This window comes from Lagenorhynchus albirostris, chromosome 2, assembly GCF_949774975.1.
Source record: "Lagenorhynchus albirostris chromosome 2, mLagAlb1.1, whole genome shotgun sequence".
In the NCBI taxonomy this organism is placed as follows: Eukaryota; Metazoa; Chordata; class Mammalia; order Artiodactyla; family Delphinidae; genus Lagenorhynchus; species Lagenorhynchus albirostris.
The window spans coordinates 83,801,609-83,826,854 of record NC_083096.1 but is presented as its reverse complement, the minus strand read 5'-3'; the positions used below and the strand labels follow the sequence as shown (position 1 = coordinate 83,826,854).

General features: G+C 45.0%; 2 protein-coding genes and 1 long non-coding RNA gene across 10 annotated transcripts in view; 1 reads left to right on the top strand and 2 right to left on the bottom strand.

Annotated features, from left to right (window-relative positions):
• Positions 1-17,838, bottom strand: part of CD58 (CD58 molecule) — a 44,678-nt gene extending 26,840 nt beyond the window's left edge. The window contains exons 1-2 of the mRNA XM_060141890.1: positions 17,783-17,838; positions 17,452-17,732 (exon numbers count right to left, since the gene is read on the bottom strand). Coding sequence (XP_059997873.1) covers positions 17,452-17,732; positions 17,783-17,838 — 337 coding nt within the window. The remainder of the gene's footprint in view (positions 1-17,451; positions 17,733-17,782) is intronic.
• Positions 17,839-18,606: 768 nt separating this feature from the next.
• LOC132516008 (uncharacterized) lies at positions 18,607-20,662 on the top strand. Its single transcript, XR_009539235.1, has 3 exons — positions 18,607-18,685; positions 19,109-19,190; positions 20,355-20,662. It is a non-coding gene; the product is annotated as an uncharacterized LOC132516008 (long non-coding RNA).
• A 344-nt stretch (positions 20,663-21,006) lies between these two features.
• IGSF3 (immunoglobulin superfamily member 3) overlaps positions 21,007-25,246 on the bottom strand; it is a 98,763-nt gene continuing 94,523 nt past the window's right edge. For 5 of the 8 annotated variants that reach the window (XM_060139235.1, XM_060139241.1, XM_060139242.1 and 2 more), the window contains 2 exons: positions 23,928-24,152; positions 21,007-21,749 (listed from right to left, as the gene is read on the bottom strand). In XM_060139235.1, coding sequence (XP_059995218.1) covers positions 21,658-21,749; positions 23,928-24,152 — 317 coding nt within the window. In that variant the 3' untranslated portion in view covers positions 21,007-21,657. Of the gene's footprint in view, positions 24,153-25,246 lie in introns of all 8 variants that reach the window. The other 3 variants (XM_060139236.1, XM_060139239.1, XM_060139240.1) reach the window with 3 other exon arrangements.

Sequence of the window (25,246 nt, the reverse complement as noted above, 5' to 3'; positions counted from 1 at the left end):
GAAAGTAAGGTCTAAGAGTTTGCACTTCTCATGTGTGATGGCAAGGAATATGTGACATGTGAAAAAGTAAGAGAGGGTGAGGGGACAAAAGAGACTCGAAGGCAGGAAGGAAGAAAAGCTGGAGCGGCGTGTGTGGCGAGAAAACAAGGGGCAAACAAAGAGGTAATAAGGACACAAAATCACAGGAGCAGCTGAGAAGCCTGTGAGAACTAGCAAATGAAGCCCTGAGATAGAGACCAGCCGTTCAGCCAACAGAGGAGCCACAGACGGGCCAGGTGTGACCTACAAGGGAGCGGTGGAGGCTGCAGCTCTGGTGAGGCTGGCTCGCCTAGGGAGAGGTCCCTCAGCTCCTACCCACGTGGACACGTGCAAATTGCCGGATCTTCTAAGTTTCCAAGAAATGCTGGACATTCAAATTTTACGGGAACACAAAAATCAAATTTTATGGGAACACAAAAATCAAATGTTATGGGAACACAAAAATCAAATGTTATGGGAACACAAAAATCAAATGTTATGGGAACACAAAAATCAAATGTTATGGAATTAGTGGGCAATTAATTCCAATCTGAGCGGAGGGGTATCCCATAGTCAGGCCAGCCCCATGTGGACAAAGACAGGGTTGTTCTCCATCTTTGCTGCATCCCCTGCTGGCACATGAAGGACATTCCATAAATATTTGTTGAGTGAATTAACTAAACTGATTTAAATAAAACTTAAATGTCGTCTAAAAGGCAAGGCTTCCTGACAGAATTACAATATTTGATAGTCACCCCAAACCCTTTGCAATACCTCAAATCGCTGTGGAACCTGGCTGGAGAACCATGACTCAGCAAGGAGAGGTGGAGACGTTTAACTGAAGCTGCAGAATGGCCTGGGACCCCTCGTATGCTGTCAGAAGAGAACTCGTTCCTCCTCACTGCCTGCCTCCAGAACCAAAGCAAGACTGGAGGGCCTGCTGGCTCCCCACTCGCCATCCCCTTCAGGTTTAGCGGGGTTTCACCTACCACATGTTGTGGGCTTCAGGGCATTGCACCAGATAAGCTTACACCCACTCAGGATATCAGCCCTTCATCAATGTTAACACCCTGTCTGAGGTTTGAGGAGATGCAATTGTTTCACTGATGCCATTGCTGAGAGCCGAGCTAACCACTCTTCTGGGATTTGGAGGAAAGGTTTTTCTGGAGTTTTTTCTTAGAAATGAACAATGTGATTTTAAAATACTTCCTTCTCTTCCTAAAATTTCTTCAAGGTTCCACATGGCTGCAGATTTTAGCAGTTAAGGCAAAAATTCATTTGATGAAAAGAGAAAAAAAATCCCCTGAAAGTTTCAGTACCCAAATACATAAATCTTGGTAGTTTCCCCTGTGTGTATGACACCATAACGACAATTCGGTTAAAGATTCATTCAAGCTGGGAGATAGGAGGGCCTTGGGCATTTTTGTACCCAAGTGAGCAGCTGGATTTCTCCTGCAGACAGGGGCTTATGACCATGACCTTGTTCCTCTCACTTCAGCATCACAGCACACTTTCAGTTGATACCCACTTGGGGTACTGGAGCGGTGGCAGCCTGCGAAACTAAGTCTCTGGAGTCACAGACACACATGCTCACAGTACAGAGAGCAGCCACTCTCCTCACGTGTCTATGTCAGGGCTAGTGTCAAACAATCTGTCCTATTAAGTCTACAAACATTCTGTTTGTCAGCCCCCATGTCCCAGTTTGGGCATACGACATATGCTCACCAGGTACATGGATAATCAAAAGAAGAGCACCCAGTCTTTTCACTCAAGGAACTTTAGTGTAGCTCGTTTCTTTAACCTAGCTCTTAATAAATCCAATCCAAACGAGCCCTAGACCAACTCAGCCTCAGTAATAATATTCCACAACAGCAACGCACTTCCTGAAGGCTCACTGTGTGCCAGGCACTTGTTCCAAGAGATAGATAGATGGATGGATAGATAGATGGACGGATAGACAGATGGACGGATAGATAGATGGATGGATAGATAGATGGATGGATAGATAGATGGACGGATAGATAGATGGACGGATAGATAGATGGATGGATAGATAGATGGATAGATAGATGGACAGATAGATAGATGGATGGATAGATGGATGGATGGATAGACAGATAGATGGATAGGCTCATTTATTCCTCAACTTAACTCTATGAGGTAGGGCTTATTATTCATTTATTCACTCACCAAATATTTGTTGAGTACCTGCTATGTCCCAGGCACTGTACTAAGCAGTGAGGATACAGCACTAAACAAATCAGACAGAATCCTACCCGCTTGGAGTTTACATTATTGGTGAAGGTGGGGATGCAGGGCAGGGAGGAACACATTAAATGGGAAAGTATCACAGGTGATGTTAAGTGCTACTGAGAAAAATAAAGCAGTGTATTGGGGAGGATGATTAATAGTGAGAAGGGAGGTTGCCATTATACGTGAGGTGGTCCCAGCTGGCATGTGAGCAGGGCCCAGAAAAAACGAGGGAGTGAGCTTGAGCGTGTGGGGAAGAGCATTCAAAGAGTGAGAACCACTAAGTTACAGTTGAGGAAACTGGGGCTCAAAGAGGTTCAGAAGCTGACCGTGGTCACTCAGCTGGTCCAGGACAGAGCTGGTGTCCAGACACAGGTGGCCAGCTCCAAAGCCTGCACTGTTAGCCACAGTGTGAGATGCCTTGGTCCTTCCTTGTCAATCCCACCTGCATCCAGTCCCCGTCAGTGATTTCTGTTTCCATGAGTGCTGAAAGCAGAAATCTACTGGTCTCAGATATGCCACCATGGCTTCCCCGTCTTCAACTATTTCAGACTGAAACTGCAGCCCCCTGACTCCCAACAGACAATAAACCCCCTGGTCCCCCAGTCCCAGAAACTCCACAGAACTCGCCTCACATATGCTCTCAGTTGTCAAGCTATTCCTTGTCTCCTGGATGAGTGCATCCAGAATTAAGACGTTTGTTCTTTAAATCAACTTCCTTTTGAACGTCCCTGTTTCCTGTCATGCTAAAATACTTGCCTTTTTAACCCCTTATTCTTGCACTTAAAAATCCTTCTTTCACCAGACATTTCCCTCTCAATCTGTGCAGTCCGATTCAGTAGCCACTAGCCAATGTGGCTCGTGAGCCCATGCCACGTGGTTAGTCCGAATTGAGATGTGTTGTTAGTATAAGATACACATCAGACTTTGAAGGTCAAGTATGAAAAGGGGAATGTAAAATCTCTCATTAACATTTTCTATATCAACTACATGTCGAAATGAAAATACTGTGGGTATATTAGGTTAAATAAAATATATTATTAGAATTAATTTTACCTGTTTCATATTATATTTCTATTTAACAGCACTACTCTGGCCGGCTCTTTCAAGATACCCATATCACATCACGCTCAAAAGCCACATTTGCCTTTGACTGTTCTTGTCTTAGACAGGATATGTCTGAGACCTACAGCATGCTTTGGAGAATAAGGTTCTTACTAGAGCTATTTAATACTCTGCAAGTCTTTTTAAATCTGTTCTCCAAAGTCTGATTAAAGGTATTTCAATGCGCTATTGATCATCTCATTAAAAATTTCTTTATAATCCCTATTATTTTCTAGTTACTCAGTTCATAGTTGAGAAACTCTATTACAACTAATTTATGATGACATAGTCATTAGTTTCTTATTAATAGGAATTTCTTATTATTTTCTGAATGTGTACAGTAAACTTCATTTTTTTTTCTAGTTTTTAACTGTTACATGGGAAAAACATTCAGAAACTACAGACCAGAGAGGCTGATGGAAATTCAGACACTGTTCTTAACAGACATTCAGGGGAACATTATGAAAAGTGAAGGCCACTAGGAATCAAAACGGGTTCATTTCCTCAGAACAAGCCTATCAAAATAATTTGGTTCCCTGAGATGGATACTTGCTAAACAGAATAGATCAAGGTCACAAAGGATAGAACTCTGAACTAATAACTTTCAAATGGGGGCAGAGAGCAGACATGATTTCTTACGGTGATTCTGGGCAAGAGGTCCCCTCACTTTCACTGGTTTCATTTTGAGCCCCAGAGTCCTTGGGCTAAGAGCTCATCAGCAAAGGCACGAGCAGCATTGAGAAGGAGAAGACCAATGCGCACAAGGGAAAGGGACTGAAAACAAGAAAACCAAGAGGCCAAAGGAGAGAATCCCATGCCCATAAAGTAGCTAAAAGACATTTTCCTTTGAGTCTGGTAGATGGGCACTGAAACTTATCTCCAAAGAGGAACTGCTAAAATGTTTTCCACACTTTTTGGGGGACGGTATCACTATTTTAGTCACACTTCATATTAAAACTTGTCTGGGGCTTCCCTGGTGGCACAGTGGTTGAGAGTCCGCCTGCTGATATAGGGGACATGGGCTCATGTCCCAGTCTGGGAAGATCCCACATGCCGCGGAGCGGCTGGGCCCGTGAGCCATGGCCGCTGAGCCTGCGCATCCGGAGCCTGTGCTCCACAACGGGAGAGGCCACAACAGTGAGGCCCATGTACCGCACACAAAAAAAACAAAAAAACAACTTGTCTGAGCAAATGGAAAAGGCTGTATCCAGGTTTCACCTTCAGTCCTGAGAGGGAAGCTTTTATCTGTGACTGCAGACTCTAAGGTGCTGTGTGCCCTTAAGTAAAAACTTCAAAAAGCCTTCTGTACTCAAGAGAAAACAACATGAGAAGAAATCAAAAGACAGAAAACTTGTGCACACAAGGGCTGATGTATGCTGGCAAACTTTCTGCTTTTAAACAGAGAAAGCAATGCCTACCATCAAAGCCTATATGAATTAAAACACATCAGAGTGAGACATGCTGGGACCCAGCCCCACCCCCCAGCAGGCCAGCAGGGCTGGCAGCCAGTGGAGTCAGGGGAGTCAGCTGCCCACACTACTTGGCTCTGCCACAGCAGAAGAGTGCATGCAGCCCATATAGGGGGCAGCCTAGAGCATATAACTCTAGTCACCAAAGGGGATGGGGAGAGTCCTGCTGGGCCCCACAGGACATCTCTTACATAAGGCCACTTCTCCAAGACCAGGAAACGTGACCAACCTACCCGCTACATAGAAATAAACATAGAGAATCAGACAAAGTGAGGAGACAGAAATATATAACAGACAAAGGAACAAGACAAACCCCCAAAGAAGAACTGAGTGAGTGGAGATAAGCAATCTAACCAATAAAGACTTCAGGTAATGATCTTAAAGATGCTCAGTGAACTCAAGAGGAGAGTGAATGAACTCTGTGAGAAGTTCAACAAAGAGTTAGAAAATATAAAGAAGACTCAAACAGCTGAAGAATACAATAACTGAAATGTTAAAAATACACTAGAAGGAATCAACAGGAGATTAGATGACACAGAGGAATGCATCAGTGAACTTGGAAGACAGAGTAGTGAAATTCACCCAAGCTGAACAGAAAAAAAAGAACTTTAAAAAGTAAAGCTAGGGCTTCCCTGGTGGCACAGTGGTTGAGAGTCCGCCTGCCGATGCAGGGGACACGGGTTCGTGCCCCAGTCCGGGAAGATCCCACATGCCGCAGAGCGGCTGGGCCCCTGAGCCACGGCCACTGAGCCTGCACGTCCGGAGCCTGTGCTCTGCAGCGGGAGAGGCCACGGCAGTGAGAGGCCCGCGTACCGCAAAAAAAAATAAAAAAAAAAAAATAAAAAGTAAAGCTAGTTTAAGAGACCTCTGAGACAACAGCAGGCCCACTAACATTCACATTATAGGGGTGCCAGAAGGAGAAAAGAGAAAGGGACAGAAAACTTATTTGAAGTGATAACAGCTAAAAACTTCCCTAACCTGAGAAAAGAAACAGACATCCAAGTTTAGGAAGTACAGAAAGTCCCAAACAAGATGAACCCAAAGAGGTCACACCAAGACACATTGCAATTAAAACAGCAAAAGTTAAAGATAAAAAGAGAATCTTAAAAGCAGTAAGGGAAAAGCAACCAGTACACACAAAGGAACTCACATAAGACTTTCAGCTGACTTTTCAGCGGAATCTTTGCAGGCCAGAAATACATCATGATGTACTTAACGTGATGAAAGGAAAAAAACTTACAACCAAGAATATTCTACCCGGAAAGGCCATCATTCAGATATGAAGGAGACAAGCAAAAGCTAAAAGAGTTCAGTGTCACTAAACCAGCTTTACAAGGAATGTTAAAGGGACTTCTCTAAGCAGAAAAGACCACAACTAGAAATATGAAAACTCAAAAAGGAAAATCTCATTGGTAAAGGCAAACATACAGTAAAGGTCAACCACATAAAAAGCTAGTAGGAAGGTTAAAAGACAAAAGCGATAAAATCATCTATATCTATAGTAAAAAGTTAAGGAATACACACAAAAAAAGATATAAAATATGACATCAAAAACATTAAATGTGGGCTTCCCTGGTGGCGCAGTGGTTGAGAGTCTGCCTGCCGATGCAGGGGACACGGGTTTGTGCCCCGGTCCGGGAAGGTCCCACATGCCGTGGAGCGGCTGGGCCCGTGAGCCATGACCGCTGAGCCTGTGCGTCCGGAGCTTGTGCTCCACAACAGGAGAGGCCACAACAGTGAGAGGCCCGCGTACTGCAAAAAACCCAAAAAACAAAAAACATTAAATGTGAGGGTGGGGTGGGCAGCAAAAACGCAGGGTTGTTATAATGTGTTCAAACTTAAGAGATCATCAACTTAAAATAATCTCATAAAATTGACTCATTATATAGTTATATATGAACCTCATGGGAACCGAAAGCCTATGATAGATACATACACAAAAAAGAGAAAAGAATCCAAACATAACACTAAAGATAGTCATCAAATCACAAGAAAAGAGAGCAAAAGGAGAAAAAAGGAACAAAAAAGAATTGTAAAAACAACCAGAAAACAATGAACAAAATGGCAATAAGTACACACCTATCAATAATTACTTTCAATGAATGGACTAAATGTTCCAACCAAAAGACATAGAGTGGCTGAATGGATTAAAAAAAAAAAAAAGACCCATCTATATGCTGTCTATAAGAGAATCACTTCAGATCTAAAGACATAGACTAAAAGCGAGTGGACGGAAAAAAGGTATTCATGCAAATAGAAATAAAAAGAAAGCTGGGGAAGCAATACTTACATCAGACAAAACAGACTTTAAAATAAAGACTGTGGGGCTTCCCTGGTGGCGCAGTAGTTAACAATCTGCCTGCCAATGCAAGGGACATGGGTTCGAGCCCTGGCCCAGGAAGATCCCACATGCCGTGGAGCAACTAAACTCAAGCACCACAACTACTGAGCCTGAGCTCTAGAGCCCGCAGGCCACAACTACTGAAGCCTGCGTGCCCAGAGCCCGTGCTCCGCAACAAGAGAAGCCATGACAATGAGAAGCCCACTCACTGCAACGAAGAGCAGCCCCCACTCATCGCAACTAGAGAAAGCCCACATGCAGCAACGAAGACCCAACACAGCCAAATGCAGCAACGAAGACCCAACACAGCCAAAAATAAGTTAATTAATTAATTAAAAAATTAAAACAAAGACTGTAATAAGAGACAGAGAAAGAGATTACATAAGGATAAAGGGACCAATCCAACAAGAAGATAAAACAATTGTAAATATCTATGTTCCCAACATAGGAACACTTAAATACATAATGCAAATATTAACAAACATAATGGGAAAAATTGTGACAGTAACACAATAATATTAGGGGACTTTAATGTCCCACTTACATCAATGGACAGATCATCCGGACAGGAAATCAATTAGGAAACATTGGCCTTAAATGATACATGAGACCAGATGACCCTAATAGATATATATAGAACATTACATCCAAAAGCAGTAGAATACACATCCTTTTCAAGTACACATAGAACATTCTCCAGGACAGATAACATGCTGGGCTACAAAACAAGTCTCAATAAATTTAAAAGACTAAAATCATATGATGCATCTTTTCCAACCACAGTGCTGTAAGACCAGAAATCAACATAGGTAGTATGCTTTTTTTACATCCATCATAGTAATAGTTTTTTGGATCTGCCTCCTCAGGCAAGGGAAACAAAAGCAAAAATAAACAAATGGGACTATATCAAACTAAAAAGGTTCTGCACAGGGAAGGAAACTATCAACGAAATGAAACAGCAGCCTGCCGAATGGGAGAAGCTATCTGCAAATGATATATCTGATAAGGGGTTAATATCCAAAATATACAAAGAACTCATACAACTCAATAGTAAAAGCAACAACAACAACAAAAAAAACCTGATTAGAAAATAGGGAGGGGACCTGAAAACACATTGTCCAAAGAAGCCACAGAGATGGCCAACAGGCACATGAAAAGATGCTCAGCATCACTAATCATCAGGGAAATGCAAATCAAAACCACAATGAGGTGCTACCTCACACTTGTCAGAACGGCTATCCTCAAAAAAGACAACAAAGAACAAGTGTTGGCGAGGGTGTGGAGAAAAGGGAACCCTCATGCATTGCTGGTGGGAACATAAATTGTTGCAGCCACTATGGAAAACAGTATGGCAGTTCCTCAAAAAATTAATACAAACTGCCGTATGATCCAGCAAATTCACTTCTGTGTACCTGAAGAAAACAAACACACTAACTGGAAAAAAACATATGCACACCAATATTCATTGCAGCATTATTTACAATAGCCAAGATATGGACGCAACCTATGTGTCTACTGATAGATGAATGAATAAAGAAGATGTGGTATTTATATATAATGGAATATTACTCATCCATAAAAAATGAAATCTTGCCTTTTACAACATGGATAGATATAGAAAGTATCAGGCTAAGTAAAACCAGTGAGACAGAGAAAGACCAATACCATATGATTTCACTTATATGTGGAATCTAAAAAACAAAACAAACAAACATTCAAAACAGAAACAGACTCATAGATACAGAGAATAAACTGGTGGTTACCAGAGGGAAGATGGATAGAGAGGGTGAGTGAAATAGGTGAGGGAGATTAAGAGATACAAACTTCCAGTTATAAAATAAATAAGTCATGGAGATGTAATGTATAGCATAGGGAATATGGTCAATAATATTGTAATAACTTTCTGTGGTGACAGATGGTGACTAGACTTATTGTGACCATTTTGTAATGTAAAAAAATATTGAATCACTATGTTTACACCTGAAACTAATGTATCGATAATATTGTAAGTCAATTTAAAAAGGGAAAAAACAAATAACCAAAATAGAGTGTACAATTCAATTTTTCAAATAACAGTAAAAAGACAGCAATGAAACAAATTCCTAGATCTAGTTCTTTAAAAGTAGTTGTAAGTCTTTTTCAAAATTCCTAAAAGATACCTGTCAAAAATAAACAAAAACAGCAACAAATGGAAAAATGTGAAATTTCATCAGATCCTGGTATTTAAAAAAAGACATCCTTGTGACAATTGGAGGAATTTGAGTAAGAGTAGAAGTTAAGTGATATTGTGAGATTACTGTTAATTTTTATAAATATTATGTTATTGGGCTTATGCCAAAGCATTTAGGAGTGAAGTGTGGGTGTATAAAGAAGGTATAATTATGGCAAAATGTTAATAAATGAATACATAAATAAAACCCCATTCTGAATTCTGTGGCCCAAAGAAGGTTCCCCCACCCCTCTACTGTAGATTACAATATTGGATACAATCTATGTGATTGGTAATTTGCTGTCATATAATTTCACATGCTTTAGCAAAATTACGTTGGACAATATATATGTTATATATAAGAGATTAACTATGGCTGCACCAATCAACAAAAAGTTGCTTACCTATTCTTGGGTTGGGAATACATAGACTTTGAGTCAAACAGACCTAAGTGCTAGCAGGTTCTACCACTTATTTGTTGTGTGAACTTGGACAAGGTACTTGACCTACCTCAACTTTGTTCTCCTCCTTAACAGTCTCTACCTTATAAAACTGGTGTGACAATTAAATGAAAACAAAAATCTAAAACTCTAAGCACAGCACTTGGCACAGAGCATGTGCTTAATTCATGGCAACTATTATATACACCCCATTATAATACTGGATCTAGTTTTTTGAGAGGAAAACACAACACTATTTTGATTTGGATTACGTTTCATAAATAAAACCTCACAGGCTCTCTGAATCTTAATTAAGCAAAGCATATGAACAAGTCTCACATAATAATGTGAGATAAGGATAATTTAAAATGGGGAAATGTTTGACCAACACTTTATCATCTAATGTCCAGATTTAACAATTTGTATTGTTAAAAATATTAAAAGAGATCAATGAAAGAGGGGCTTTCCTGGTGGTGCAGTGGTTGAGAGTCTGCCTGCCAGTGCAGGGGACGCGGGTTCGAGCCCTGGTCTGGGAAGATCCCACATGCCGCGGAGCAACTGGGCCTGTGAGCCACAGCTACTGAGCCTGCGCGTCTGGAGCCTGTGCTCCGCAACAAGAGAGGCCGCGACAGTGAGAAGGTCCGCGCACCGCGATGAAGAGTGGCCCTTGCTCACCGCAACTAGAGAAAGCCCTCGCACAGAAATGAAGACCCAACACAGCCAAATAAATAAACAAATACATTTAAATCAATGAAAGAAACTTTATATGAAGTGGTACATGACTTGGTTCCTGCATACAAGGATCTAAAATCTAGCTGGAGAGACAACTGGCAAGATAAAGGATCCATAAAAGGTCAACCACTGCAGAATAAGGCAGGCGCTGCTAATGAGAGCTAACTAATACAACAGTTCCTATTTTTGATCTTGCTACTTGCCCAGCGCTACCTAGGTCCTGTCCACATGTTACCCCACTGATGCAAACCAGGGCCAAATCCTGCCAGCCCTACCTTCAAAACACACCCTGCTATCTTCAATTCCTCACCCCAACCCCAGTCATTTCTTACCCACCCCCACCCAGTCATTGTTCCCGCAGCCTCCTAACTGGTCTCCCTGCTTCTCTTTTTTCATCAGCAAGGACCATCCTCCACCCAGCATCCAGAATCATTCATTTAAACACTCATCGCAATTTCACTCCTGTTCATAACTCTCTAAGACTTCCTATTTCACTGGGAATAAAAAAATGTAGTCTTTCAAAGGGCCACAGGGACTTCCCTGGTGGCGCAGTGGTTAAGGCATCCGCCTGCCAATGCAGGGGACATGGGTTTGAGCCCTGGTCTGGGAAGATCCCACATGCCGCAAAGCAACTACGCCGGTGTGCCACAACTACTGAGCCTGCGGAGCTCTAGAGCCCACGAGCCACAACTACTGAGCCCAGGTGCCTAGAGCCTGTGCTCCGAAACAAGAAAAGCCACCGCAATGAGAAGCCCGTGCACCACAACGAAGAGTAGCCCCCTGCTCTCTGCAACTAGAGAAAGCCCACGCGCAGCAACGAAGAGCCAACGCAGCAAAAAATAAATAAATAAATAAATTTATTGGGGGAAAAAAAAAAGGGCCCACAAAACTTTATTTCTAGGGTCCAGCCCTGACTACTTGTACAACTTCATTTCCTATTTACTCTCCAGCACAGTGCCCTCCTCGAAGTTCTTTAAACGGCTGAAGCCTATCTCAGGGTTTTTGCTGCTGTCCTCTCTGTCTGGAATACTACTCTCCCAGATGGTAACCTGGCCTGCTCCATCATTTCCTTTTAAGTCTACACTCAACTGTTACCCTTTTAAAGAGACCCTCCCCTGACCACACTATATAAAATACTAACCACCAGAGAGTGACAATGAAATATCATACCTCCACCCCATGGAGCACTATGAAGCTGTTAAAAAAAAAAAAAATGAGGATGATCTCTATGAACTGATATGGAACGATTTTCCAGACATATGGTTAATTGACAAAAACAAGGTACAAAAGAGTACACAGAGTATGTTACCTGTTGTTTAAAAAAGGGAGTTAGAAATAAACATATGTATCTGTTTATAACTGCAAAAAGAAACAAAGATAAAACTGAAGCAAATTATATGTTATGGGGGGAGAGGAAGGGGGGGAATAGAATTTCTGAGTATATATATATATATATATATATATATTTTTTTTTTTTTTTTTTTTTTTTTTTTGCGGTACGCAGGCCTCTCACTGTTGTGGCCTCTCCCGTTGTGGAGCACAGGCTCCGGACGCACAGGCTCAGCGGCCATGGCTCACGGGCCCAGCCACTCCGAGGCATGTGGGATCTTCCCGCATGTGGGATTTTCCCGGACCGGGGCACGAACCCGTGTCCCCTGCATCATTAGGCAGACTCTCAACCACTGCGCCACCAGGGAAGCCCCTGAGCATACTTTTTTATGGTCATCCCTCAGTATCCACAGGGAATTGGTTCCAAGATCCCAGTGGATACCAAAATCTGAGGATGATCAAATCCTTCATATAAAATGGCATAATATTTGCATATAACCTATGCACATCCTCTCATATACTGTAAATCATCTCCAGATTACTTATAATACCTAATACAATGTAAATGTTATTTAAATAGTTGTCAGAATGTGGCAAATTCAAGTTTTGCTTTCTGGGACTTTTTGGAATTTTTTTTTTCCTGAATATTTTTAATCTGCAGCTGGTTGAATCTGCAAATATGGAAGGCCAGCTGTATATGGTTTTGATTTGAACCATGTTAATAGTTTACATATTTAAAAATTAAATCAAGGTGGGGGAAACCCTAAAACTGAATAGAAAGAGAAACAAATTAATGCAACTATGTATCACTTTGATAACACAACCACACAGAAGAAAAATTCAAATAACTTGAAAATACAGTGTTCTATTCATATTTAGTGGGATATATGAAAGAATAAAAAGAACTGCTAAGAAAACTTGAACTGTATTTAGTAAAGTTTGTGCTTGGGAGTAGTATTGGCATAGCAATTATGGAATTAGTTTGTGTTCAATGTAGATTCGGAAAATATACTAATGCTACTAAGAATAGAATTCACGCCATGGGGAAGGGAGGTACTAATATGGAATGGAGGAAAAGGAAAAACTGAATTGTTGGATTAGCTTTTGCAGTAACAAGATAAATGCCTGACTTTGTGAAAACTATTTCCTAGCACTGAAAACTGACAGAGCCTAGAAGCTATGGCTCCAAGAGTCTTGAGCACACCTAGCACCCAGGTCTTAATTTCTAAATACCATCCCCCACTAACAGGAAAAAAGGAATCTAATGATTCCAAGGCTGAGTCAGGAAAAGAACAAAATGAGTCCAGAACACCCTTCTACACCAGAAAGTAAGGAAAGTGCTCAAAACTGAGGGAAACATGGCAAAAGGACACTGAAACTTGGAAGGGTTCCCACTTGCCAAATACAGAATCACTGAGCATCAAAATGAAAAATGACAGGAATGCCATCTTAAATAATACACGAGTCCTTACTAGTATTAAAAAAAAAAGAAAATTAAAAAGGGAGGTGCAGAAGCTCTTTGTTACTGAAGAATGTCAATAAAGTATAAACAAAATAGGGATACAAAATTGTTATCTACAAACATTTTAGCGGGAAGAATCGCCACTGGGTTGTAAAACATTGGGTGAAAGATTGTTGGAAAACAGGATATTCACACAATCTCAAAGTGTTACTTAATGAATCAGGTATTACAGACATACCCATTTTATTGTGCTTTGCTTTACTGTGCTTTGTAGATATTGTTTTCTGTTTGTTTGTTTGTTTTTTGCGGTATGCGGGCCTCTCACTGTTGTGGCCTCTCCCCCTGCGGAGCACAGGCTCCGGACGCGCAGGCTCAGCGGCCATGGCTCACGGGCCCAGCCGCTCCGTGGCACGTGGGATCCGCCCAGACCGGGGCACGAACCCGCGTCCCCTGCATCGGCAGGCGGACTCTCAACCACTGCGCCACCAGGGAAGCCCGATATTGTGTTTTTTTACAAATTAAAGTTTTGTGACAACTCTGCACTGTCAGATGGTAGTTAGCATCTTTTAGCAATAAAGTATCTTTTAATTAAGGTATGTACATTTTTTTAGACATAATGCTATGGCACACTTAATAGACTACAGTATAGTATAAACATCACTTTTAAATATACTAGGAAATCAAAAAACTCATTATGGCTTGCTTTATTGCGATATTTCCAGTGGTTTGGAACCGAGCATGCAAAATCTGTACTCACATGCTTGTATTTTCTCCTCTACAATGGAGAAACCTGGTGGACCTCACCTTAACCAAATCATCAACACTAACGTCTCCAATAATGAGACAAATGGACTGCATCTGCAGCCTGATGAGATGCACACCTGTGAGAATTCCTGCCCAGGAATGTTTAAACCAGAATCTAAGCATGTACTTCAACATCGAGGGACATTTTTATTAAAAAAAAAAAAAAAACTAGTCCAGACCCCTTCAAAAAGGGCAATACCATAAAGTAGAAAAGAGAAAAAGAAAAAAAGAAGCTGGCTTGGGCTTCCCTCGTGGCGCAGTGGTTGAGAGTCCGCCTGCCGATGCAGGGGACACGGGTTCATGCCCCGGTCTAGGAAGATCCCACATGCCACGGAGCTGCTGGGCCCGTGAGCCATGGCCGCTGAGCCTGTGTGTCCGGAGAGGCCACAACAGTGAGAGGCCCGCGTACCGCAAAAAAAAAAAAAAAAAAAGAAGCTGGCAACAGTTTAGATTTTTAGATTTAAGGGGATTAAAGAGGAATGACTACCAAATCTGGTGTGTGATCCAAGACCGGCTTCTGGACCCTATCTGAAAACAGTATTGTATCAAGCTATATTTCCTGACTGTGATAATGGTGCCAGGGCTTAACTGCAAACATATTATTCTTAGAAGACCTATGTTGGAAGTTCCCTGGTGGTCCAGTGGGTAAGACTACTCATTCCCAATGCAGGGGGCCCAGGTTCAATCCCTGGTTGGGGAACTAGATCCTGCACGCGTGCCGCCACTAAGACGTGGCACAGCCAAAATAAATAAACAAATATTAAAAAAAAAAAGACCTATGTTGAAATATTTAGGGTTAAGTTGTCATAAGAACTGCAATTCTCAAATGATTTAACAACAACAACAAAAAAGTTAACTGGATGGGTGTGGGTGTATATAGAGAGAGGTAACCCAAATGTGATAAAATGTTAATAAGTGGTGATTCAAGAAGAAAGGTGTGTAAGTGTTCACTTTACTATTTTGGCAACTATTCTAAAGATTTTAAATCTTCCAGAATTTTAGAAAATTAAAAGGAACTATTAACCACTTCCATTTCCCTTGCCTCTGCACTAGTAATCTCTATATTAGTAAATGTTCACCACCACCCAACAACTACATAGTTACTGCTTTATTTCCTTACTGTCTCTCCCCCACTATAATGTAAGCTTCCCAGTGCTGACACATAGTTGATAGTCCATAAGTGCGTGTTGAATGGCTGATGCTCACAGTCATCCTATTAAGCAGATATTATTATTATCCTTTCTCTCATGTGAGTGGCGCTCTCTTTAAAGGCAAAGGTGTGGAGGAACACAGAAGTAAGGTAACTTACAGAAGTTTTAACTGCGAGGAGCGGGGCCAGGTCAGAGGCCAGGTATCTCTCTGGGAGCAGATACTCTTCATCACTGTTAGGCAGCTTTCCCTAGTGAGGTGGGTTTGGCCCCCAAAGGGCTCACTGCAGACCTACACGGTTTCCCTTAGCGCAAAGCCTATTCAGAGAAGGCGATATTCATGCTTGCAGAATGAAATGACGTCTGAATAAATAAATGAATTAGGTGGGAGAAACCAGCTAGTTCAGAGGATCTTCCTAGAGGAGGTGTGGCTTGATGGGTAAACTGGCTTTTCAGTTGAAGAGAGAGCACAGAGCAGGCAGTAGTGACCAAAGGTGCATATTCTGGGACCGGGGAGAGACCTGTGCCTCTGGAGGAGTTACCTTATCCCTTCAACCTCTGTATATGCCTCTCCCTCCTGCCCATAGCCACCAGCATATGAAACCCTCACAGCTCTTTGGGGTCTGTGATGGTACCTGCCCTGGTCCCCCACCTCCAATTCCTCTCAACTACAATCATTTCTCTTTACTGCTGCCAGATTAATTCTTCCTAAGTGGATGGCTCTGATCCTGTCAGGCCCAGAAAGAGGTCTCCTTCGCCTGCAGAAGAGAATCCCAACTCTCAAAGAGGACATTCAGGGCTCCCCTAGGGGGCCTCAAGCTCCCGTGGGCACTGCAACTCTGCAGTGACACTGATGACTCCCTACTGCCCAAGGTCACCCTCTACACCCTGCCCCCCTGTCTTTCTTTCCTGGTCTCCTGCTCTTGGAATCTTTTCCCACATCACGGCATGTTCACATACCACCTGTCCTCGGAGGCCAGGTTCAAATACCCTCCCTTCCATGAAGTTTCTGCTTCACAAAAGATATTTGATTTCACAAAAGATGTTGCTGTCTTCCCCCTGCACGCCCACAGCACTTTACCTCTCTTAAAACATTTACTTCTGTGCCTTACACTGTAGGTTCTTTTGAACGTATCTCAACCCCCCATTCCGCAGGCTGTAAGCCACAGATGCATGCACCCCAAAGGCACTCAATAAACGCTGAACGCAGAGTGGAGAGGGGAGGTTCATCAGGGGTGTGGGCTAAGGGGCCGGTGGCAGGAAATTCCAAGAAAAGAAGTACTAGTTAAGGGGGTTGTTACTATGCTTCAGGGGTTTGGTTATGACTTAACTAGGGGCCTGTGTGGGGAGAGGTTGCTAAGGGTGGGGAGGTAAAAAATTGAGACAAAGATAACTATTTCATGGCGCTGTCGTAACGATTTAGCTGAAGAAGCGTGAAAGGGATGAACACAGTCCTAGACACTCACATGTTAGTCCTTTCATGTCCGGAAGGGAGGGGAAAGGGGACCAGCCGACACTCCTTAGGAATTCTGAATTGAGGCCCTCGCCTTCCCGCTGCAGAGCAGTTCTGAACTGCCGCCCTCCCCGCGGGCGCGGGCATACTTGGCTTTGGCCGCAGCGCGCCCACCCCCAGCGCGGAGGCCGGCGCGCGCGCAAAGAGCGCGTTCCTTGGCCAGGGAGGCCAGCCCGAGACAAGCTCCCGCGCTGCGGGAGCGGCGAACCAAGTTCCCCTCAAGTTCTGCGCTACGGCACCTCCGGCTGGAAGCAGTAACTTAGTCACTTGAGTCGCACTGAAAAGGCACCCCTTCCGGAGGAACACGAGTGGGAATCGGGGATCGTGGAGGTTAAGAAGGCTCCCCAGAGGGAGGAAAGAGCCTAGGGGAGGTGAACGAGAAGGAGTCGCGTCCTTCTTTTTCCCAAACAGGCTTCAGAGTCTGCGGTCCACGTTTCCTGCTGACCACCCTAGGGAGACCTGTGGGTGACACGACCAAGTCCCGCGCGCGGGCTGCGTGCCCCACGCCAACCCCACCACCCCACCTTGCAGCGGCCTCGGGCCGCGCCCGTCCACCCGACCCTGGAGCCCCGGGGCCACTGACACCCCGCGCTGCCGGTCCCCGCGGGCTCCCGGGGGAGGCCTCCACTCACCCAACCGGAGCAACAGGCAGACCACTCCGAGGGCCCCCACGGCCCACCCCGCGGCGCTCCCCGCGGCCATAGCGGACGGGCCAGCTTCCGCGACAGGGACCCAGCCGGGCGTCGCCTCGGCTTGCCAGACGGAGAGAGAGCCCGCCCCGCGGTGCGCCCCGCCCCGCGCGTCCCGCCAGGCCCCGGATGACGTCTTGGCGCGCGTTTTCTTCCCCTCCCGAGAACGCGGTCTGGGCCCCGGGTACTTCCTGCTCTTCTGCCGCCCCCCCTCCTCTGTGGAGCTCTCCCCCAAAAGTGGCTTGCGTGTTCACACCAGGTTTATCCTCGTTACTCCCGCACGTCCCGCACTTTTCCTTGGCATTTGGAACGTGATGGAGACGCCCCCATAGCCGGGGGTATCGGACCGTCGCTCCCCGAAAACTGCGCCCCACTCGGCTGGAGGTGACAGCAGAGCTCTGTGCCGGGACAGGGAGGTTCTGAAGCGCTTTATTCCTTCAGCGCTTTCCAGCAGCCGCAGTCGCGCAGCCTCGCTTTTCCTGCCAGTCACTTCTCTACTACGACCCTGGACAAGGCAGCTTCCTCAAATATTAAGACAAAAGGAAACGGGCAACATTCTAGACGACTGCTAGACTGTGTGGGGTCCCCTGGTGCGGCCCCAATACCCCTCCCCCAAGTGCCTGCTTCTCCTCATTCAAGTGCAGCCACCTTCTCGTTAAGACGGACCTCACCCCAACACTCCCTCACTGGGAACTGGGATTTCCAGCCTTGGGTTTCTCCTTTCTCCGTTTCCTCTTTGTTTCACTCTTCCTCCATCTCTACTGTGGACTCGCCCTCAGGCTGGGGAGTCAGCGCTGCTCACTCCCTCTCCGTGTGGCCTCCCCAAACCTCTCTCCCTCGTGCTGCAGCGGGCGCTTGGAATTCCGCATCTTATTCGTTAGTCCTCTCCCCTCAAATCCATCTGATCCCAGACTCAATTACTACTGTATTCCCAGAACCAGCTACTGGCATCAGTCTCCCGGTCAGCCCCCATTCTTTCAGACAGTGGAACCAGAAAGATCCCTGCTCAGCCATTGCCGTTGAGGGAACTCTTCGTTACCATGTGAGCAGGAAACTCCTCCCATGAGCTGGACTCTTGAACGGGACTCTCTGACGTCCCGACAAACACCAACATGTTTGCCAGTTGTGAAGCGGTGGAAGTGTGCTTTATTGTTGCTGTCATTACCATCACCCTCAGGTGGGGACCTCCACTCAAGACACTTGAACTACCCTGTTAAGAATTCATAAATTATTTCTTACATTAGCCATGAAATTGTAGAAGGTGTCTATATCCGTGAAATTTCTGGGACTGATGTTCTGTACCATGAGCTTAGAACATTCCCTATCATCTGAAGATATTGGGAACACAAGGCAGGTACAGTGTGTAGCACAAAATGTGAGACGATCAAGTTTCTCCTCTGCTCTGGGCTGGTAAGAACTCGGGCTAACTTGGAAAGATAAGATGGAATCAGAACTTTAAACACTGGGGAGCCCCTCAAAGTTTTTGAGCTGGGAAGTGATATAACAGCAAACATCTGTTGAGTACTTACTATGAGCCAAGCCCTGTGTTAAGTGCATTACCTGCATTAATTTAATCTTATTGCTGTCCTTGTTTTTACAGATTAGGAAACTGAGGCTCTGAGAAGGTAAATGACTTGCCCAAGGACACAGAGTAAGGTGCAGAACTGGGAGTCCAACCCAGGGTAAGTCCAAAGTACCACTCTTACCCGTTCATACAGGATGGGCAGCTATACTGCTGTTTGGACTGTCCAGCAAAAGCTGTCGGCCCCCTCGAGAGCAGGGCTGAGGAAAGGACTGCCCAGTCACCTGGGCTGGGAAGTATTCCCCAGGTCATGGTCTCCAGGTATCAGGCAAGGAATGGTTTAGTAGGTCTTCCTCGACTGGCTGCTTCTCTGGCCAACGAATGGTGCCAGCTCTTTCATCAAGAGAAATGCTGTGCTTCCAGCAAACGTTTTTAGAAGCCCTTATATGCCTGGTCTAGCAGACTTCATGAGTCAAAAGTGGCTCAGAAAGGCTGGACCTGCAATGCATTAGGCAGATGGGCCAAAAGGCCCTATCCATATACTGAGCACTGGCCACCCAAAGGAGGGCTGGATGTATTTTACATCCTGTGACCAGTGTTGAGAGGTCCAGTTTTATCTGCTCATCACTGTAAAGAATCATGGACTAGAAGGGGAAAAAAGGAGGGCTCGTTCAGTCTGCTTGTGTGGCGTGGATGGGCTGCTGCTCTTCCCAGCATGCCACTCTAGTTCTCTGGCTCTAGTTCTTGCCAAGCTTGGAACTACACCCAAGAAGCTTGGGAATCCCTAGAAAGACAGAGCAAAACACTGATTCTAATCCTGCATACGTGAAAATCGTCCTTGCCCCATATGGAAGTGTATATTCACTTCATTTATATCAACCCTGGGCGGATTTGCACCAAGGGTGTGTGTGTGTGGAGGGGTAATCTTTATTCCATAATACTCTGTTTCCCTTTTTAAAATGCTCCCTGGCAAAAAGAGAGCATTTGGAAAAAATTAGGCAAAAATAATACATAAGACTTAACATGGAACCATTCTGGGTACCCAAGAGATAAACAGTCACATTTCAACTCCCGACCAAGCCAGCAGCTGCAAGAAGTTGATAAGGATGCAGCAAATGGGGCTGGGGAGCAGAGGAAAGCACATATTAAAGCTTTTGAAAGGCTTGAGTTTTAAAAAGAAGAAGAAGAAAAGGAAGTACCTCCTTCTGCTTTTTACCTCCATCTAGTTCCTTTTGCATTCTGTGAATTTTAAAGAATTACAGATGGGTTCTGACTAATCACGTGTCGCTGCTATAAACATTCTATTATTCTTCTCAATTTGCAGATGTGGTGAACTCCCCCCAAAACCTCCCAGCATTTGAGTTGTGCAGGGAACAGAGATGGGTGTGTTCCGTGGGCTCAGTGCACGGGAATGCGCAGCTCCTGCGCTTTCCTCCATCCTGGAAAAGGCTTGCTGAGCATTTCACTGTCAGGACAATACGACAGAGTCTGAAGAAGATGGTGTGCTCTTGCTGCCAAGACAAAGGAGAACGCTGTCCCAGGTTCCTGCTCCCCTCCTCTATCAGTCTCCTCTCACTGCATCCTGTCTCCCCACCTCCACCCCACTCCCACCCAAAAGAAAGCTAGATTCTGAACTGGCCTGTCAGGCCTCCAGGCCTGTGTGTTGAGCGGTGCACGACTCTGCCCTTGACAGTCAGGGTGGATGTGTGTGTATGTATGTATGTGTGATATACGTACATTTTCAGCAGCTGAGAGTAAAGTGTCTTGAGAAAGGGGTGGTTTTTATCACTTGTACAAAGGTGCCACTTGCACTGGGGGTGAGGCGTGGTAATAGAAGCCGCAATTCACAAACCCTGAGTTTAGCAAGCCAAAGTCAGGGGCAGGACTCCAGGCCCCCAGGGCACAGCTCCGTGGACAGAGTGGCTGATTAGCGAGGAGAAAGAAGGACAGTGGACTCTAGTCAATGTAAACAGCCATATTTTCAACATAATTTACTACAGGTCTCTGAAGTGTATATAAAACATTTTAGTGCAACATCTTACAAATAGTTTTCCTTTAAAAAAACAAACAAAAACAAATCAACAGCTCTCTACATCATGCATGGGTAGTTTGCCTACCCTACCTCTTTTTTTTCTTCTTCAAAAGTTAACGCAAAGAAACCATTGTTTGAAAAGAATATGAAAACTTGCTACAGAAACACCCTAGGGAAAGAGGGTGTGGTCATATCCATGTCCTGGAACGGGCCTAGCACAGTGTCGTTTTTCATTAATGCAACATCGTAGATGTAGATAAGTCAAGAGAGCAGTCGGCAGTTTTCCTCTGCGTGTCTCTCCTGTAGGCAACTTGCAGTGAGGTTTCCCAGCCACCGGAGGCCACCATTATCACTCATCAGACGCCACATTTCCATAGAAATGGCCAAAGAAAGAAGGTCCTGGGGATTTTCATAGAAAGCTGAAAAGCTCACCCTTTGACAGTATCCCCTGGCCCAATAGAAAACGCACAGAAAAAAAAAAAAAGTTATTAAAATACTGGCTTCGGTTTCTATTTTTCCTTTCAAATCTCCTGCAAGTGCTTCACTTACTTATGTGCAGCACTGGCTTTTCTTTCTTCTGTGAACCAATTCAAACTCAGATCTTCATTATGCGTCCCAGTTCCAGCCAGCCCTCCGGCATCTTTCCTTTCAGACAGAGGGAATGTACATCGTCTTCTCGAGCTGACTCTATGAATTAAGGTCCAGCAATTTCCCACTGAAAGCCCACACCCTGAAGTGAAGAAATGGGGCCAAAGACCGCCTTATGTCCTCAACACTGCGCCTGCTGTGTAACCTCTACAGCATTGATGCAGCACAAGAAATGGGGATGAGCACATGAGGCTTCAGTGGGATTCAGGTGGCCGCGCCTACACAGTCTCACAGGAGAGGACTGGTGTATCTGGGAGGGAGAGAAGGCAGGCTATGCAAGCCCCTCAGAAGACGCTTGGGCAGTTGCCTTGCTTCCCCCTTGGCTATGACACATCAAAGCACCTGCCGAGCACCCAGGCCCCCTGCACACCCGCACACGCCAATGAGGATCAGTACCCACGTGGCCTGGAATCCTATAGCGCTCCCCTGGAGTCTGTTCTGTCCCAGAACAGGGTTTCACACTAATCTCTCTGGTGAGACCTAGTTCCAGAATCCCTGGAGGTTTTTTCCAAAGTGGGAACTCCCTTGGGATTCAAGCTGCAAGTTCATAAGGAAGGGAGATGGAACTTGTGGCCAGCAAAACTTGAGAAAGCCAGGGCAGGAAAACATCTTCATGGAGTGCACAAAAGGAAACACTTGCAACCGATGATGCTCCGGAGCCCGGCATCTTGCCCAGCAAGTGTGAAATAACAGGTGACGCTGGCTTTCGCCAGGCTTTAAGGGGCATTCAAATGAAAAGCTGCCATGACAGTGAACAACCAAATCACCTAAAGCCACAAACAAGAGCTAAGAAAGGGAAAGAGAAAAAATCCACGGACAAAGGCATGTGATCACTTTCTGCTGAGATGAGGTAATCCATAAAGATTACAAAGGGCCGCGTCTGGGCCTCACCTGGGCAGATATTCTTATGGCAGGGAGATGCAGGTCAAACGGCGAAGGAGAGAGACATCAGTATCTTTGAGAAAAATCTAATTGGAAGGAAGAAGGAAAACCTAGTCTTCATATCTCCAGGGATGTAGTTATTCCTCCCTGTTCTACAGTGGCTGGCTCTGGAAACCCCCCCTCACCGCTGGCTGACTGTCCCAACGTTCACGAACCTTAGCTGTCAGCCAGCCCCAGTGCCTCCCGACAGTGTATGTGGGGGCTGCTGGGCCCTCTGCAGGCTCACTGGCCATTTTCCCTTAAGAGTTTGGCAAAGCACCTGAAAATAGAAGCCCACCTGCTCGCAATTATCAGTCAGAGACTGCCCTTGCAGAACAGACCAAGCCAACGGCCAGCCTTGGTTCCTTCTTTCACTAATCAGTGACTTTGATCAATCTGAAAGTCAGTAGCTGCTAAAAGCAGCCCTCTGCCCACTTTAACTTGCAAAGTGTGTGCTGTTTGGAGCTTCTGACTCGTTCTCCAACAGAGTCTGCTCATTTTTTGGCAAGGTTGGGATGAAGCCTATTGCCTCCCCAACAGATAGGCTAGGCTGGGCGCTATCTACTCCTAGTGGGGTTATGCAGGATTTATCTTGTACATACAGTTCTTTGAAGCAAAATTCAATGCTTTCATCTTGACTACAAAGTGGTTCCAACAACTCCAGCTGAGGGAAAATATAAGATACAAATTGGGCCCACACTACACATAATTTTCAAGTCTCGTTAAGGAAGTAAAAAATGTTTGGGTATATTTTGATCCATGGGTGGCATTTTCAAGTGTGCAAAAATGAAAAAAAGTCTTGGAAGAGATTCCTTTGCGCTATAAAGTTCGTCCTTCCTGCTGCCATCAGTCGTATTTAAGGGTAATTTGTCCACAACATGACGGAATCCAAAAAGCGTAAACCAAAGGGATTGAAAAAGCGTCCCTTACAAAGAATAAGAACCCCTGTAACATCTATATCTGAGAATGCTATATAAACCAGTGAGTAGACGTGGCACCGGGAGCTACTCACCACATTACCGAAAACAGAAACAAGCAACCTAATTCGGCAGGATGGCGCCACCTGCTCGAAAATAGCTATAACCAACCAAGACTGCCACCTAGAGGCGGTCCGCCTCTGGCTGAGCGGCGACTCCGAACGCTTCGCAAGTCCGACCGCGTTCCGTGGGAGCGCCCCAGAGGTCGGGTGCTGTCCGCTGTCTGATCGCAGAGCAAGAGGCAGTGGGGAGAGCCTCAGCTCCTCTGTGGCTTATGACCGCCAGGGGTCCCCTTAGTCTATGGCTCCTGGGTGGATACTGAGCACAGGGGGCTCCAGGCAAGTGGGGGAGTAGTTGAGGTGTGGTTCCTTGATCCACAACAGGGGCACCCCATTCTTCCCGTCGGAGTTCTTGCTGGAGTTCCGGCTCTTGAAGCGCACCAGCAGGATGGTGATGATAAGGATGCCAAAGATAGGGAAAGGGTAGAAGAAGATGAAGTAGAAGAGCGCGTCGTTGGAGCAGATGATGGACTGCAGGGTGGAACCTGAAAAGGACCGAGAGGGTGACAGGACAATGAGGGCTGAGAACCTGGACTCTCACTCACTCCTGAAGACCCCACCCAACTGCATGGATGCAACTTGGCAGGACTCCTGCATCCACCCTGTCTTTCCCCTCCTGCCACTACTGGAGGGCAGACTACCCTGGTATTCTTGTTTTCACAACCGCATCTCTTCCAACACAGCTGGACGTTCAAACAAAGCCATGCCTCCATTTCCCACTAGGAGTCAGTTGTATTGCTCGGAAAGCCACACAAGAAAGTGTAATTTATTGATTGTGAACTCAACTGTATCTGGGGTGGTGAAGATGCTGAATCCACTTCAGCCTGAACCTCCTTCCTGGTTGTATTTTACGTGTCCCTTTGCACTTAGCTCTGCTGCCAACGTCCTTCTTTGGAACAGAACACATTCTCTACCCACCAGCTTCTGAGAGCAGTTTTACCAGAAATGATGCTCATTTGATTAATGTTATCAATTAAAAAGTCGTTATGGACCACTTACAAATGTCTGCAGTGTATCTGTGGCTGCACAGAACACAGTGTTAGTTATTCCTGGATACAGAGGAGAATGAAACCTCACACCCCTGACCTCATCAAGGACTGCTGCTCTGTGACAGGAGCCTGGGCTCTGGGAGGCTGCATTTTCTCTGTAAAATAAGGCTGCTGGATGATCCCTGTGTGCTATGAAGTTTACTAAGTTTGGACAGCCACAGTGGGTGAAAAAAATGTGGTCTAAACACCTTCCCTTGTACTTTTGGACAGTGGGTTATTCAGCAGATCGTTAGGGGGTCTAAGTATGATTTAGGGTTTTTTGGGGGGGTTTTTTGGGCTTTCCTTTCTACCGCACAGCTGTTGCTCATCAGTATTATTAAGAAAATTTAACGCACACTTACACTTACTAGATTTCCAAGGTCTATGAGACTACTGATATCAAACACTTTTGACCAACGAAACCTCAATTTCATAAGGTTCTATTTAATAAACAGGAGGTTATCAAAGAAAAGAAAAAGCTGACAAAACTGAAAATGATCTGATAAAATGTTGTGATTGAGAAGAAGTTGAAATTTTTAGCCAATTTTTAA